This window comes from Tamandua tetradactyla, chromosome 16 (genome assembly GCF_023851605.1).
Source record: "Tamandua tetradactyla isolate mTamTet1 chromosome 16, mTamTet1.pri, whole genome shotgun sequence".
In the NCBI taxonomy this organism is placed as follows: Eukaryota; Metazoa; Chordata; class Mammalia; order Pilosa; family Myrmecophagidae; genus Tamandua; species Tamandua tetradactyla.
In genome coordinates this window covers 71,171,044-71,189,454 of record NC_135342.1, presented here as the reverse complement: position 1 = coordinate 71,189,454, position 18,411 = coordinate 71,171,044, and the positions used below count along the sequence as shown (strand labels likewise).

Below are 18,411 nucleotides of genomic sequence, written 5' to 3'. Positions count from 1 at the left end.
TTTGAAGAGAGGATTTTATGCCTAGAGTGGCTTCAAAATCCCTAAACTGCATGGTAGCAAGCAGTTGCTAAATGAATTCTGGTCGGGTGAGTAAAACCCCTTCTATTATCACAAACAAAAACTAACCACAATGCATTTCTTTAAATAGTTAATTAAATACTTATTAATAAATATGTTTAATTAAATTCAATATAGGGCACTGTAGATTTGAAAAGAAGCCTTGGAGATGCTATCTTTCACCTCTCTAGAATTTAAAAAAAAAAAACTGTAATGGATTAATAAGATCCATTTACATAGAAGAGAAAGTTATACTAAATCTTTAATTTTATATATAAAGAAAAAAGAGCCCATTCAAGAAAATTAGCTTATAATATGATATAATTTTGAATTGGTTAAATATGTGTTTTATTAAACTTATATTTAAATCATGAATAGATTATCCTTTTTTAAAAGAGCAGACTTATAGAGACAGTGGACTAATGGTTGCTTGGGCTGGGAAGGTGGAATGATTGGGGAATGGCTTCAAAGGGGTGTGGGATTTCTTTTCAGGGTCATGAAAATTTTTAAAAATTGTGGTGATGGTTGCATAATACTGTGAATATACTCAAAGCCACTGAGAAGTCCACATTAAATGGGTAAATTATATCTCAATAAAGCTGTTAAAAAAATAAAAGTGTTTTAAAAATACATTGCTTTTGGGCAGGCCATGGTGGCTCAGCAGGCAGAGTTCTCACCTGCCATACCGGAGACCTGGGTTTGATTTCTGGTGCCTGCCCATGCAAAAAATAAACATTGTTTTTAAGACAATATATTTTGTTTCAGATATCAAAATGCATGGCATGCCCCACTATCTTCTGAAAAGTATATAAAATAAAATTAAACATTGAAATGATGAGGCAACAAATAGTCTACTAATCAAATGAATCTTTGCAAACATCTAAGAATCATTTAAAAAATAATTTAGATATATTTTAATTAAAACTTCTATTTTGAGATCATTGTAGATTCACATACAGCTGTAAGAAGTAATGAAGAAAAATCCCAGGTACCCTTTTCCCCCAGTCTGTAGTTTAACAGGTTCTTTTGCAGAATTAAAATGGTAACATCTTACAAAACTATGGCACAGTAATAAAACCTGGATCTTGATATTGATATTGGGTAGAGCTATAGAACATCTCCATGTCCACGGGATTTCTCATACTGTCCATTTACAGCTACATCCTCTTCCCTCTGGCTCCTGCTCCCTCCCCCTGCCAACCACTCATCAGTTCTCCATTTCTATAATTTTGTCACTTCAAGAATGTTCTACAAACGAAGGCACACAGTATGGAGCTTTTTGAGATTGACTATTTCCTCTTGGCATTAAGCTCTGGAGATTCACCCAAATTGTCACATGCATTAACATGTCACACGTATCCCTTTTATGGCTAAGTAGCATGATACAGAGTTATCACCACTTAACTATTTATGTTGAAGGACATCTTTCCAGTCTTTGGCTATTACAAATAAAGCTGCTAGGAACATTTGTGCACAAGTTTCTGTGCGATCACAAGCTTTTAATTCTCTGGGATAAATTGCTGGGTCATATGAAAATTGCATGTGTCATTTTTAAAGAAATTGCCAAATTGTTTTGCAGAGTAGTTGTCTTATTTTATATCAACACCAACAATGAATGAATGGCCCAGTTTTTCCACATCCTTGCCAGCATTTGGTGTTATTACTATTTTTTATTTTAGCCATTCTGACAGGTATGTAGTGGTATCTCATTGTGCGTATTTTAATGTGCATTTTTAATGTGGTTTCAGTGTGCATTTGTTTAAAGGCTAATGATGTTGAATATCTTTTCATGTATTTATTTTATATTTGTATATCTTCACTGAAATGTCTCATCATATCTTTCATCCCTATCTTGATTGGATTATTTGTTGCTGTTGTTGTTTAATGTTGACTTTTGAGAGTTCTTTATATGTCCAATGTGTTCAATATGAGATTTACGAATATTTTCCCCTGTCTGCAGTTTAACAGGGTCTTTTGCAGAATAAAAGTTTTCATTTTGACAAAGACCAACATATCAATTTTCTCTTGCAGGGATCATGATTTTAATGCCAAGTCTAAGAACTCTTTGCCTAGCCCTAAATCAAAATGCATATAAAATGTCAACAATCCCTTTCTTAAGACTGAAACTTTTAAAAAAATTCAAAAGCCAAAGTGAGAAATACTTTAGTTATCAAATACATCTTCTGAATATTTGAAAATTGTTTTCAAAATGAGCTTGAAATTATAGCTTTTAACAGAAATAAAATTCTAAGATTAATTATATATTAGGTTATCAGAAGCAGAAAAAAAAACAGTGAGAATTCACTGGTTCCTCATTTTAGCATTACTGCATAATTATTTTCAACTTTTTATGAACCTCAATAGAAATCTATCTATGTAAAGTGAAAATGAAGGAAATGAAATCTGACTGGAGATGATTACAGTTTCAGGTTATAGATCCATAGTTGAATAGAATAAAACTGTTTATAGATTTTTTTTTCATAGAGTAAACAGTGTCCCACCCCCATGTACACACAGTAAGGTTTGGTGTGACAAATAGAAACTGAAAATTCTTCTTATGAAGGCAGAAGAGAAGCTGTTTCCACGAACAAAGGATTTTATAAAACATTTCTGAAAAAGATATTATTTATCACTTATTCTTGAATTAGTTTTGTGAAAAGCTGTTTTGCTATTAATAGGAAATGCACAGACCTGCATACAGACTCTATCCAAGGACACACCTGCAAACAATTTTATTTTAGAAGTAAATGGAAGAACAGGAGATTGGAATAAACTTCTAATTACTTTTAGCCTGGGTGAAAGAGGAGATATATATCTCCTCTCTCTCTATATATATATATAGTAATAAATCAAATAAGTGGCATTCTTAAGTTTGTCATTGTGTTACCCATCATTCTTATAAAGGTCAAAGTAAACTCGAAAGAGGTGGGGAGTTTTTAGACTTTGGAAGATAGGGCCTTCCAACTGAGGCATTTAACTTTGAACTTAGAAATGGTGATATTTTAACAAAGGCAATTTTGATATTTTCAAAATTCAAGGTGAATCTAGGGTGCACGGATGGTTCAGTGGTAGAATGCTCGCCTTTCATGCTGGAGACCCGGGTTTGATTCCCGGACCCTGCACCACCCGCGCCAAAAAAAATTCAAGGTAAATCTGATCTGAACAACCCAAATTCAATTCCCTCTATTAACACACATAATCATGCAATCAAATTTGAGGTCATTTACCCATTTGCAAAGAGGAATGACCATCCGTAGACCAATTATCACCAAATGTAGTTATTCAAACTACATGCAATAGAACCACTCTGATCTGAGCAAAACAAAATAAATAAGTATCCAAGTCGAATTAATTAGATGCCTTTCACTGAATATAAACTTATGAAAATGGAATTCCTTTACTTGTGTTGTCAAAGACAAAAGTAATTTGCAATTTAGATTATTGCAAGTATTTTTCAAAATATTTTGGCATTGCAATTGACTATAAAGAAAAGAGCTTTTAATATCTTTCTATAATTATTCTCTTATAGCCTTTGTTATAGACATCCCTATTTATAAGTGGGTACTTCTAGATATTGACATATTATAGCCCATTTGCAATTTGGCACATTGAATTTTCTGCAGCATGGAGAATACCTTTATATATTATTGAGTTAAAGTATTTAATTGGACCATAGTTACTGAAATTAAAAACCAGTAAATTATTGATGATACACTAACTGCCTAATGATTCCCATACATAGGACTAAATTACCAGTGCTTTAGTGATTGGGTTTAAACGTATATGGTTTTCCAAAACACATATAAGTGAATAAGTATCAGCTATAATGCAAAATGTGAGCACTAAGTACTGTTTTGCATTCACACCCAATTTCCCTAGTAACTTCATTGTCACTCTTAGATGACTATTTCACACCTTCTCTCTCCTCAAACATCCAACATCCCTGTTCTCATTCTTAAGTTTTCCTAATGCCTTTCTCTGAGAAAAGAGAAGCAATCAGAAGTGAACTTCCATTAACTCCCTCCATAATGCCGCCTCACCTTCCTGTATCATCACCACATGCTCTGCCTTCTCTCCTGTTACAACAGGTTGGCTGCCTGCACCCCCAGGAGCTCAACTGGATCTCTCCTATCAGCACAAGCATGCTATTAATTCTCCCATCTTAAAATCTCGCTCTTTTTTAGTGATCCTACTTTCTTCTCTACTTATCACTAGATGTTCCCATTTTTCTTCTCTCCTCTCACTGTTTCTTAAATCTATTCCAGGCTTTTATCTTATCCCCCAACACTTCCCTCGAACTGTCATTGTCAAGGTCATTAATAATGACCTTCACATTGCTAAATTCCCTTGTTGGTTTTCTGTCTTCATCTTACTAAAGCTATCAGCAGTACTTAACAGAGTTGTCTGCTCTCTTCTCCTTGAAACATTTTCTTCCCTTGGAGTCCAGGACCCTAGCACAATTCTAGTGTCCTTCGTTACTCATTGGCGGTATCCCTCCTCTTTCCCTCCCACCCTGTCAGTTTTGGAATGCCCCCAAGGTACTGTCAGTAGATTTGTAATGCACACAGCTCAGTCTTATGGTTCTAAATATGCTAAGGACTTACAGATATATATATCTCAAGCCTGGACCCCTTAAACGGCCAGTCCACATCTCTGCCTGAATATTTAGTGACATTCCAACCTTAGTATGTCCCAAAAGGGAACTTCTTATTTTCTTCTCCAATTATCAACCCCAGAATAAAATCTTCACTACCTCAACTAATATCAACTCTAGCTCTCTAATATTAGGCCAAACACCTTGACGTCATCCTCGACTCTTCTTCCTATTGCAACCCACATCAATTCAGCAGCAAGTTATATTGGTTCAACCATGCATATGGTCCAAGCCATCACACTCACACAATCAGGTTGGTGACATGGGGTCACAGCTGGTCTCCTAGCTTCTGGCCTTACCCTGTTAAATCTCTTAAGAACACGAGTTAGAGCATGCCAGTCCTCTATTTTAAAAATCTAATCTCAATCAGGCTAAAAGCAAAATAACTTTCAAAGTCCTACAAGGTCCTACGTGATATGGCCACCAGTTTCTTCTTTTTCCACCATTCTTTCCCTCCCACTCTGGTCCAATCAAATAAATCATTTTGTTGTTCCTTGAACATGCCAATTATGTTCTCACGTCTGCGTCATTATGCTGGCTTTTTACTCTGCCTATAGTCCTCTCTACAGATAAACACACGCTTTGCTGCCTATTTTCTTTCAAATCTTTATTCAAATGTCACCTTCTTAGTGAGCCTTCACTGAACATCCTATTTAAAGCTGCCAATCCCACTTCCACTCCTGCCTCTGCTTTATTTTGCCCCAACAGCACTTATTCGCATCTAACGTACCATGCCTTTTACTTAATTATTTATTCTCTGTCTTCCCCCAAGAGAATGTAAGCTTCAAAGAAGCAGGAATTTTTATCTAATTTGCTTACTGCTCTATCTCAGGGTGAAGGGGTAGGTACTCAATAAATATTGGTTGAATAACGTTAACATTTTCTTCTCATACCAGACATCAGAAAACTTCAAAGAACTGGTCCCAATATGGTTCTATTAAATGTATCCCAATAAACCCACTCGAATTCTTTGTTATACAAGTGAAAAGAGGGAGGAAAGATGCGAGACCTAGGAGGACAGGAGGAAAGGAGAAAAAGGAGGAAGGGACAAAAAGGTGAACAAACTTTAGCACATTTTAAAAAGGAAACCCAAGGAGATAAAAAACAAAATAAAAGGAATTCCTTGATAGTAGGAGACTCATCAGGCATGGAGAAGCTTGCAGAATTACATTATCTAAACATCTAACAAAAGAAATTGATCTTCACTTTCTTTTTACTGGTTTAGATGTAGTCTGCCAAATGGAAGAAAAATCTATCAAATGGAAGAGAAATTAACCAAATCACAAGTCAATATATTTTTCCAGTCTAAGAGTCTAACTTTTGCAAAGTTATTTATTGCCAACATGCACCTTTGATTATTTAATGCATTCTGGGCACCTTTGATTTCTCAGACAACTATACCAGTCGATGCAGACAAAATGAAGAGACTAATTTCAACCACTCAAGAATTTCTTGGTACAAGAAACTGAAAACAGTCTCTTCTGAGTATGTAAGTTTGAGGGGTGCTTTGATTAAACGTAAATTCCTGATTCACTGATTTAACTAAGAAGAAACATCTTCAGAAAATGGGTTAAAAATTCAAAATACCAAAGAGTCCAACTATTTCCTTGTTAAGATTAATTTCTGAGGACAGAAACTAAGACCACGTTTACAACAACTCTTTTAACGGCATTTAAAATGTATATATACATTTTATCACAACACATCTAGTTTCAGGAAAAATTATCAAATGCACCACATTGAAAAATATCCTTGTTAAATTACTGACCTTTAAGAATATTTAATTATTCCTTCAAATATTCAGACAAAAAAGTAAGGTACCTACTGTTTGGACTCTGATTTCTCCATAGCAACATGCAATGTCAGAGGATAAAAGAGCTCTGTCTGCAAACTTCTTAGGGAAAAAATAAATATCAAGCCTTTTTTTAAAAAAAAATATGAAGGCAACAGGCAGACATTCTTAAAATAAACAACTCTGAGAATAAAGCATATGAGTCCTTTGTGGTGAAAATAAACTTAGAAACCCACTTCACAATGACATATTGTCAATCAAAGATGCGTAGACAAATTCAATCAGAAACTGGAATACACGTGATCTGGAGCTGGAGTTGGGGAGGGGAATGGAGAGCTCGTACTTAACTGTTACAGAGCTTCTGTTTAGGGTAATGGAAATGTTTTGGTAATAGATGGTGGTGATAGTACCATAACATTGTGAATGTAATTAACACCACTGAATTACCTCTCTGAATGTGGCTAAAAGGGTGATTTTAGGTGGTATACATGTTGCTTACTAGAATAAAACTGTTTTAAAAAAACATAATCAAAAGTAAAGCGATAATAATGCTTTCTACTCAACTGTAACAAATGCAAAATGTTAATGATGAAGTGGGTATTTGGGAACTCTGCTTTTCTGCTCAATTTTTCTGCTCAAGTTTTAACTCCAATTAAAAAAAAAAGTGCTTAGAAAACCTATGGAAGTCAAGGTAACTGGATCTGTATGTACAGACAATAATGGGATAAGATGTGCAAACCGGTGAAGGCTAGCATACATGACCCAACAAAATTATACCAGTTCCTCAAAGGGTTAAACACAGAGTTAACACAGAAGCCAGCAATCCACTTCTAGACATATACCCAAGAGAATGAAAATATGTGCCACGTAAAACCTTTTACATAGCTGTGCAAAGCAGCATTATTCACAACAGCATACAAAGTGGAACGGATGCAAAAGTCTCTCACCTTGTCATAGCTAAACAAAATGGGGTAATAGCTATACAATGGACTATTATTCAGCCATAAAAAGGAATGTAGTGATATGTGCCAAAATGTGGATAAATCTTGTGAACATTATGCCAACTGAAAGAAGCCAGTCACAGAAGACCATGTATACATCTTCCTTTTATGTGAAAAAAAAAAACAAAAAATAGGCACATTTCTAGAGATAGAAAGTAGATTAGTGGGCACCATGGGTGGAGCGAGTAGTAATTGGGTATAGGGTTTCTTTTGGGGGGTGGTTGGACATGGTCTCAAGTTAATGGTATTGGTCTGGGAACATACTAAAAAGCATTGAATTTAAGTAGGTGACTTGCATGCATGTGAACTGTGTCTCAATAAAGTAAAGGAAACACACACTAGCCAAATTTGTTTTAGCATTCCAAGGCGACAAATATTCTCAACAATGCACAAACTCAGAAAAGGCAACACTCATGAGCCTTTCTGGAGGAAAAACAAATAGAAAAGTCTGAACTGCAGTGCAAAGCAGTAAGAAATAAACTGAAATACAAGACACTGAAGAATGTAGTGTTTCAGATAATAGGACGAGCAGTTAGCGATAAGAAATAAACAACTGTAAAAAATGTAACATAAGCAAAAATTGGGAGGTAGGGGAAGGAAAGAAAAACAAGAGGAAAGGACAAATGAGTGCTAACTTCCCATTTTTCAGAGTAGACCAATACTGTCTAAAATGGAAAAATTAATTGAATAAGCCTACTGACTCTAACCTTTTAAAATTTTCCCAGCCTCTTTAGATTTTAGTGTTCTCACTTGCACTGAAGATGTACTTATTGAATAGGTAAAATAAGCAATTCCTTTGCCTTTTATTTGGTTTCTTCTCTCTCCCTAAATTTCAATAAATATGTTTTTTACAGATTTATTTCTACATCTCTTTCACCTGTTCATCTTTCTGGAGCAATGGACCCGGGATAATTCTGCAGCCTGGGGGTGATTTGGAAATATCTTGAGACATTTTTGGTTGTGACACCCGCTGACTACAGTGGTTTTACCTGTAATTGTAATTTGTTATTTTACTTATTCCCATTCCTTTACCAGTTTTTGTGGTTGCTATCTTATGTTAATTGAGCAGTTTATAACATTGCGGTAACCAAATGTCTACCCTTCTTTACAGCTTACAGCTCCCAGTTGTTTAGCTTATTTACATTCCTTTGATTTATAACATTGCCATAATCAAATGTCTACCCTTCTTTACCATCCCTAACTTACAGCCCCCTTTTTCTTAGCTTTTTTACTTTCCTTTGATTTACAATACTGCTAAAACCAAATGCTTACCTTTCTTCCCAGCCCGAATTTACAGCCCATTTGTTCTTTACCCCAGCTAGCTGTTATCAGTTTCCTAGTGTTTCTGGGGTCTGGGCTTCACACTCCCTGTTAGGCACAACTGCAACACTAAATAATGTCCTGTCTCAGCCTTTTGTCTGAATCTCATAAAAACCTTGAGCTCTTTAGACACCGGGAGACAGATTTGAGCCAGTGGTGGTGGGGGGGGAGGGTTTCCTGTCTCCATGCTGATGGGCCTTGCATTAAAGCTCTTCCTTTTCTCCAAATCCCAATGACATGGCATTGACTTCTGTGCACGTGGGGCAATGAGACCTTGTTCGGTAACAGTAGCATCTCATGGGTTGAGACCAGGGGTGCTATCAAATGTCCTAGACTGCACAGGAAGGCGAGTGCATTAATAAGGAGTTACCCAGTCCCAATATAAGAAAATTAAGTTTAGCTTTCATACAAGATGGTGCAGCAAAGGGCTGCAGGACAGCTCAAACTGGTCTTGCAGGCAGGGAAGGAGTGCGCCTCTGATTAAAGCCTAGAAGTGGCACCAAATAGGTAGAAAGTTTAAATAAATAACAGCTGGGGTCATCGAAATGTAAAGCACAATCTAAAGTGGGAATCTTCCACTGGAAATCTGAATTAGTTAGACTATCCAGATAGGCTGTAACCTCTGGAGAATACAATCAGCAGAGAAACAGGGGAGGGGCCTGCATGCTAGGGTTAGGGTATAAATACCTGTGGCATTCTATTATTTGGTGCACCTGCCACCATTTTTACACGTTCTTGCAAGATCACGAATAAGTTATTTTCATCTCCACAATCGGGTGAGAGTGCCAAGGTTGAGAAACACTGGTCTTGAGATTTTTGGCAACGTCTAGAATATTACTCATATGATATTAGAGATTATTTTTGGGTTCTGTGAATTTTGGAGATTATTTTTACACTTTCCTTTGACATTTCTGTATTCCTCAAGATTTTTGTGATGACTCTGTATCAATTAGGTCATTAATATTTAATATCTAAAACCAATGGATAAATGTATGTATGTGTATAAAATTGCTACAAAAAGAGAAATTGTATTGCTGAGAATTTTCAGGGTTCCCAGTCTCAAATAAAAATCTTTCAATGGCTGTAAAAAGAATTTTTGTCACCTCACATTTATAAATTTTCTTGAATATATGTTATTAGTTAGTAATGCAAGTCCTATTAAAAGAACAACAAAAACGAAACAGCAAAACAAATAGGCTATAAAATATTTTCCCTGCAGAAACGGATAGCATTCAATTTTATAAAGGCATTGTTTTTATTAAAAGAGTGAAAGCAAAAATTATTAACAGTAGATTAAAAATATACCTATCTGAAAGTACTTTCACTGCCACAAATTCACGTACATTGATGAGAAATGGCTCAAATGAAAGTACATGCTCTTTATAGGATGTGTTTTTAATCAGAATCAGTACTTTAATATAATCTAAACTGCTTTCATGAAATCGTATATTTACTTATCATTTAATTGCTTATGCCATCAAAGACTTATTCTTGTCTCTCACCAATAACTCAAAAACTATGGGTTGCTTGAGATATAGATGCTGGATCATTCTCAATTTTTCATGAACAGCCATTTATTGATCATCTTTCATGCAATAAGTATTGTCCTAGATGCCAGCAACACAACAACAAATGAGCTAGGGCTGCTGCTCTTGAGAGGCTCAAAAATAATTAAAAGGCAGCATGAGAAATAGACCTTTTAATACACTCAGCACTCTTTGAAAGTGAAGAAGGACTCAGTTCTGTAGAGGTCTGTGGAAGGCTCCATGAAGGAAAGACTTTAATACAAGCTTTAAAGTGTTCAGCATGGGCTGCCAATTCCCTGATTTTGGACTTCCAGTTTCCGAAGCTGAGAGACAATAGATTTCTGTTGTTAATGCCAACTGGCCTGTAGTATTTTGTTACAGCCGTCCTGGCAAACTAAGACTGATTCATAGGCTCTGAGTGCTCAATATGATGTTAGCTGGCAAATGCTCATAGATATCCTTTAAAACACCGAGGAAGTTACCACTAGGTCCAGGTGGGCTTAGTTTTTAATCATAAACAGGGTGTTGGATTCTGTCGCTTACTATTTACGTAACTTTTCCAAAGAGTTATTTCCATATCCATAAACGAATAAATTCATTAGAGATCATACTGTTTACTAAGTGGTATCTCTGAAGAACAACGTTAAAAGGCAGCTTTATTGTTTATATCATTTGGACTGTAAACACCTAATGAGGTTATCTATGGCTTCTGACATCAAAAAATAAGAGAAGTAAAGAATTTCAGAACCACTTATATCAAAAACCAAAAGGTAAAGAAGAGCCTGAAAAATGACAGCGTCAATACATTACTGGCAAACTCATCTCTGGGAGCAGCAGATAACATTTTCATTTTTAACTGATAATTTGTCCTCCTTTTCAAGGTCTTTGTTTTATCCCCTATATAAACATGGGTAGATATAGCATTTCCATCATCTGTAGTCTGTGTGGGGAAACCAAAAGACTATTCTCACCTTTCCGCTTTTCAGTTCAAAGGAAAATTTGAAACTCCTTTATCTCAGTGAATAGTCTAGCATTCAACCAGTTATTCAAATGTGAGAGCTGGGAATCATCCTCACACACTTTCACCCTCACCTTCCCATGTAAATCAAATTGGATTTTCCTCTAGGTGATCTCCTCCTTGAAGACCCATGCCAGCTATTGCTTAGTTCAAGCTCTCATCATTTATCCTTGTCTTACCTCCCAGTCACTTCCCTGATCTTCCAACTGGGTCATGAGGATAAAATTATTTCTCAGCCTGAAATCATTTAATGTCCATCCCTGCTGCAGACTTAGGAGTGAGGTCCACATGCCTTCCCCTGCTTACAAAGTCCACCATGCATGATCTCATGTCTGTAAGCCCCCCCACCCCTGCCCAGTCTACTCCCCCTGAAAAGAAAAACAATGTCCCTCAAGTCTTGCAACCTCAGGGGTACTGATTTCCCTTTAAAGAAAAGGAGGCATTCATTATCACTGCTTTCTGGCTGAAAAAGTTAAAACAAGCCCTTTATGTGGAAAATAGTTCTTATGGTTATGGCCTCCTGTGTGGATGAGTCCCAACCTCAAAAATAAATTAGGAGAGAAAAAGCCCAAGGAAAGCTCTTAAATTCTGTTTCATTAAGAAGTCAGAGATGAATTAAGAACACTCAAAATACTTGAAAATATTTGTAAATTCTTATCGCTAATGTTGTTCCTCTCCCTCTATATTCCCATGGTGACAGTTATTCAATATTCTGAGTCAACTTTTCTCCATCTTTTCAGCACTATTGACATTTTGGTCCAGGTGACTCTTGGTTGCAGAGGGCTGCCTTGTGCATTGTGAGTTGTTTGGCAGCATCTCTGCCCTCTGCACACTAGATGCCAGTAGCCTCCCTCTCTCAGATGTGACACCAAATTGTCTCCAGATATGGCCAAATGTCTGCTGGGAGGCAAAACAGCCTTGACATTGAGGACCACGGCTCTAGGTGAAAAGAAGCTGTGTGCTTTGTATGTTCATGGCAGTGAGGCTGGGGGTAAAGGATAGACTCCCTCATGACCTCAGCTGACGCATCCCAATGCCACGGGTTGTGGCAAATGGAATGAGGAGGACATGGAAGCTGACCTGGGCCTCTGAACGGCTGAGATCAGAGCCAGCAGTGAAAGGCGCACCTGAAAGGCAGAGAAGCTTCTCTCTCGCCATGCAAAATTGTTGCACTTTGCTGAATGCATCCTGAGTTTACAATTTCATCACCTTGCACATATTTTTTCTCTCCATGAACTATCCTATGTCATCTTCATGCAATTGTGTAAGTTTTATTGGCAGAGCAGGAGGTAGACGAAGATAAAGCTCAGGGACGGTACGTAAAATGGCAGACAGTTTTTTTATAGTGTATATATAAACTTTTATAGGCCAGGATCATCTTTGCTTTTAAACTAAAGCAACTTCTGCTATGTAATCTCCATAAATCTACTATGCTGCCAAATCATCTCTTCCTGGGTTGAGCCCTTAGAATAAATTGTTTTTTAGAGTATACTTTCAATGTAAACAAATATTTCTTCTATTTCCAACTTAAGTTCTGAAAATAACTAAAAGCATAAATAATTAATGCATTCATCTCTAACCTATCTGATTTCAGAGGGGTGAGCAGACAATCTATGAATAGGTACATATGCTCATTGCATTCTCTACTGAAATATATTTTTTATGTGAAACTATTTGAATTTTAAAATTCTGGTTTACAGTGTAAATACATTGAATATGCAAAAGTGTATGTACTGTTAATTTAAAATAAAACACAAAATACAGGAAAAACTGGGGGAAAAAAAAGAAACCCACAAGATTGAAAATAGCAATATAATTGATTAAACTAATATTTGATTCAACTGATGTTCTGATTTTACCCTGGGCCCCAAATCAGAAACTCATATACATTCTTAACAACTGTGAGGCACATTGAACTTTTTGCATGTTGATGATGGCATGTAGAAATTCAGAAATTCTGGAATGCATTTATGAACCAAACCAAATGAGATACTTAGTCCCTTTCTCTTAGAAGTTCAACAGGGTTTGCCTTCCCAGCATTTATCCCAGGGTTTTGCACATTGGGTACTTCATTAGTTGACTAATGAAAATAGTATATCAGACTTTACCATCAGGTTTCACAAAAATACTTCAAGTAATTGGTACATGATAGAAATACAGTGCTTACATGATACCACTTTCCTCAGATACTTTGCAACACAGTCTTTTTTTATAAGTTGAAATAAGTTGAACTATAGATAACCAGCATAGACAATATTAAAAAAAAAATCAAAACGTCATTAAATAGCCAGTCATTCCCTACCAATGTAATAATAGAAGGAAAGAAAGCTTTTCTTGCTACTACTTACTGTCTCCCTGGCAGATTAGAGGGCCCAGTTTATAAGCTGCTTCTGAATGCAGTCGGCCCATGTCTGTAATCACTATTTGAGTGACTGGTAGATGTTCTTTATAGGAAAGGAATCCAGTGTCATTGGTCCTGAAAAACAGTAGCAACAATAAAACTCTTAAAATTATTCTGATTAACATAATCATAAAAGAAACAACAGTCTTAATTGCAGTTCCAAACCAAGATATCTGGGTGAAATTTTCACATGCAACAAAAAAGGATCAACTTGCTTGTAGGAGCAATAAAACACAGTAAGTTTATAATATGCCTTGCAGACAGAATATAGCTGGTGATTTTGGAACTCTGTAGGCTATTTTCTTCCCTTAAATCCGGATGGTTTATCCATTTACATTTAATGTAACAATTAATATGGTGTTCCTAGGTCTACCCCTTTGCTATCTGTTTCTTATTTTTTCCCATGTGATTTCTTGTACCTTTCCTCCTTCTTTCCCATCTACTTGAGGTTTACTCCATATTTTTCAGTATTTCATTTTATTTCCCTTATCAGAATCTACTTAGATTTCATGTCATATAACTTCATACAAAAGGTCAGAAGTTGCAGCAGGATAATTTATTTAGTGCCCCGACATGCAAACCGATTCTTTGGGCCATTGTTGTAACATATTTTAAATCCATATAGGTAGAAACTTCATAATACAATTAGACAGTTAGTCAGATTTTTTTTTCAATTAGGAGAAGAATTTAAACACTGACTTTCATGTTTACCCACACATTTACAATTTCCAATATACTCAATTCCTTCCTGAAGCTCTAAGTTTCCATCTATTGTTACTTCTCTTTTACCTACAGAATCCCTGTTAGCATTTCTTATAGTTCAGATCTACTGGCAACAAATTCTCTCAGCATTTGCTTACTGTGAGAAGGTTTTTATTTCAACCCTTATTATTAAAATGCATTTATTTTCTATATAGAATTCTAGGTTGACCTTTTTATTTTCTTTCTGCACATTAAACAAATCATTCCATCTAACTTCCTCTGCTCTTGATGAGAAGTCAGCTTTCATCATTTTAACCCTATTCCCCAAACACAGTGTCCTAGTGCCCCCCACCCAGGTCAGCTGCTTTCAAAACATGTATCTTTTTCACTGGTTTTTGGCAGTTTGAACCCAATGTGCCAACTTGTGGTTTGCTATGTGTTACTATGCTTGCGATTCTCGAGTCTGTACTTTGATGTCGTATTACTTACCTACCATGACATTAAAATTTACCCCAAAATGCAGTGGCTTAAAACAACAACCTTCATGATCTCGAAATTTCTGTGGGTCAAGAATCTGGAGGTGGCTACACTGGGTGCTCTGGCTCAGGGTCTCTCAGAAGGTTTGCTGGGGACTGAATCACATACCCCACAAAAAATATGCTCTTTATCTTAATCCTCATGCCTTTGGGTGTGGCCTCATTTGTACACAGGACCTTTTGAAGATGTTATTAGTTTAGGCGTGGCCGTTTGAATCAGGGTGGCATAGGGTCTGCTGAATGTGCTCAGGGACAAAGGCGTATAAACATGTATCTTGCCACTGGGGTTTCCTCCTCTGAAAATTCAAAGGTCCCCGCCCCTGGCAGTTGCTCTCCATTTACTTCAAGTAGATTTTTTAATAAATATGTTTTCCTGAGCTTATAATTTTTATTTGTGGGGGATTGGTTCCATGCAAGCCATTTTAACAAAAGCAGAATTAAATATGTTTCTAAATTTTATTTTTAAAAGTTATTTTTAATTAATACTATATTAATTAAGGAGACAGTAGAAAGCTATTGATTAGATTAGGTTATTTTTATTAAGTATCGCTATTAATATTTTAAAACACAATATTACTGTGAAGGTATTTGTACGTGAAGGTAGTGAGAAAGAAAGAATGGCCTACAAAGGATTTAGGCATTTTGGAAAATTCAAGTTTTGACTAAAAGAGACAAAATTCTTCATACTTAATTCACAATGCTAAAATTACTGTCATGACTCCATACTGATTCTATATCGGTATCTCTTTCTAGGGTATTTTTTTAAAAGTCAGTTTCATGAGATAACATAGTTTTGATCTCTGTCAAGTAAACAAATGAAATACAGTGTACTTCAGATTGTGAGTTAAATTAGTAGAAAACTGATCATGGAAATCACAACATATCCTGTAACCAAAATCAATCAGATTTACAGCCAGATGGACTGTTAATATTTTTTTAAATGTCTGTAGTAGTACATTTGTTTATGATATGAGGTATACTATGGTGTATTGAAACATGAATCTGAAAATCTAAAAACATTTTTACTTTACAAATCAATCATTTCAACTCTAATCTCAGATACAACAAAGATATGTTTTATTATTTTCAGATAAAAGATACCATATATCATAAGACTTTTCTCTGAGCTTAAAATAATATTTTAAAGTAAAATTTTAAATCCCTAAAATTATATAAATGGTTCTTTTCATATTATGATGCAAAGAACATCAGTTCTTTGTGGCATGTTTTGCCTTTATATTTAAAGATTTTATAGGCAAATTATTGAAGAACTGTGCTTTGGCAATTACTGACTTTAAACATATTTTGTGAACAAGAGAATGCCTAATTACTTTTAATTTTAAAAATGATAATTGACTTCTAATGAAGAGGACTTGTGACAGATGTTTCTATTTCACCATATTAGAAAAATAAAATATACATGCTCTGTAGCCCATTGCACAAAGCTGAAATTTAAGAAATATATATTGATCTGAACATTTAGGATTCAGATTAATTGCACGACACTTCATCAAAACATACTTTCATATATTCTACCCAACTATATCTGCCTAACTATACGTATTTTGAGTGAGTAATTAAAAATAACAATAGCAACACCCAATGCTGTCTTGCATAAGGAAATCACCATTCATTCTGGTCGGCATCACAGTTGCAGTAATATTGAGAATCAATGCAGCTCCCCTCTAATCCACAGGTACATTTTTGAGGATCAGGCAAGGAACCTCCCCAGTAAGTTTGCGTTTCGTTGGTTCTTCCAACCCACCAGCTCAGAGGGGTTCCATCTGCAAGACAAGTACCAGTGTAACATCTGATTTATATACCACTGCCTTCCATCCGATATAATTCCTTCCCTCCCAGATCATCACAAAGAAAGAGAAAGGCTGATTTTATATGATATTCTGAACACCACCCAGGGTGATATTTCCTTCAGAAAGCTTTAAAAAATATTAAGGCTGAAAAAAATGACATTTTACTTTAGTAGGAAATAAACCAGCAGTTTCTATTTGATTCAGGCATGACTTTAAGTAATTTATCAAGAAGAGTCCACAAATGCAATCTCTTAGAAAAAAAATCTGGAAGCAAATTGGCATTGAAATATAAAACAGAGGAATTAGCATTCAGAAACCAAACTAGTTTGAGATCATAAAGTGCCCATTTAAACAATATAGAATGTTGCATAAAGTCACTGATTTATCTTAATATATGTATTGGCTAAAAATATACTAGCTGTTTATTAAACATTTGGCATAGCATGCCACTCCCTCGTCATGATTTAAGGTTTGTTTGGAAGAATGTAGTTTTTCTTCCATTTAATGGGTTGGCTATTTATCTGAAGACTACAGGAGTAACATTGAAAGTTTTACAACACTGAAAGTTTTTCATGCCTGAAGCGAATATTATGCTCAAAACAAAGTTTCTCTTAGCTAAATGCATCTCTTCTCCATGAGATGTTCAGCTACTCCTTCTCAGAAATAAGATTAAAGACAAAGCTAAAGAACTAGAGCAAAGAATGGGTAGAACATTTAGACAAGGAGATTTAGAAAAGAAGGAGAGGTGTACAGTAATCTACCTTAAAAATGGTAATAATACCAACAATAATTAATGTTGTTTTTCTTCTCACTGAAGAATCAGCCCATGAGAAGAACAGAAGCAACGTTAAAGAGAGAAGGAGGATGAGAAAGAAGGAACTCAGGTGAGGGAAGAAAATACTCTGTATTCAATGAGTAGAGCTCTAGTAGGTGAAATGGTTCATTGGAAATGAAGCACAAATTTTGGACCAAGAGTGTAAAAATTTCTGCAACATCCATATGACATGATATTCAGACATGAAATACATTTCTTTTCTGTCTTTCTATGTTACTCCAACCTTCTTATGACAACTAAGAGGAGCATGCATGAATGAAGTGGCTTTATTAGGCAGATCTCTTAGAACCTTCTCTAATTTTTCAAGAAACCCCCCAGCCCCATATTGCTGTCAGCAAACAGTGGTGTTGGGGAATGGTATGAAGGTTGCATAAGCAGAGCTAATTTTGATTATGCAGTTCTGATATCCAAACAGAAGAATCTATATCTGGCAGATAGACAATAGAGAACCTAAAGCTTTTAAATGGAAGCGGTGTTCCTTAAAGGCTAACGATGTGCTCATAAAGATTAACACATTCAATTACATATTAGCCAGGTAGAAGATAGGGAGAGATGGCAAGCTGGGAGGCCAGATGGGAAGCTCTTGCACGAATGCGTAGAATTGGATAATTAAGGCAGAAGTAGTGGGGACCAGAGATAAGCAGGAATAGTCGACATAAGGAGATGTTCTAAAGAGAGAAAACACAAATCCAAAACCAGAATCTAGGCGCACGCCAGTTATTAAAAGTAAAATAAAAGGAAGACTTAAGATGGTTTTG

The 18,411-nt window shown here is 35.8% G+C and overlaps 1 protein-coding gene across 2 annotated transcripts in view; it reads right to left on the bottom strand.

Moving 5' to 3' along the window:
• The window catches only part of CNTNAP4 (contactin associated protein family member 4), a 270,914-nt gene that overhangs the window by 44,868 nt on the left and 207,635 nt on the right, over positions 1-18,411 (bottom strand). For both annotated transcript variants that reach the window (XM_077133653.1, XM_077133652.1), the window contains exons 14-15: positions 16,635-16,791; positions 13,717-13,844 (exon numbers count right to left, since the gene is read on the bottom strand). In XM_077133653.1, coding sequence (XP_076989768.1) covers positions 13,717-13,844; positions 16,635-16,791 — 285 coding nt within the window. The remainder of the gene's footprint in view (positions 1-13,716; positions 13,845-16,634; positions 16,792-18,411) is intronic.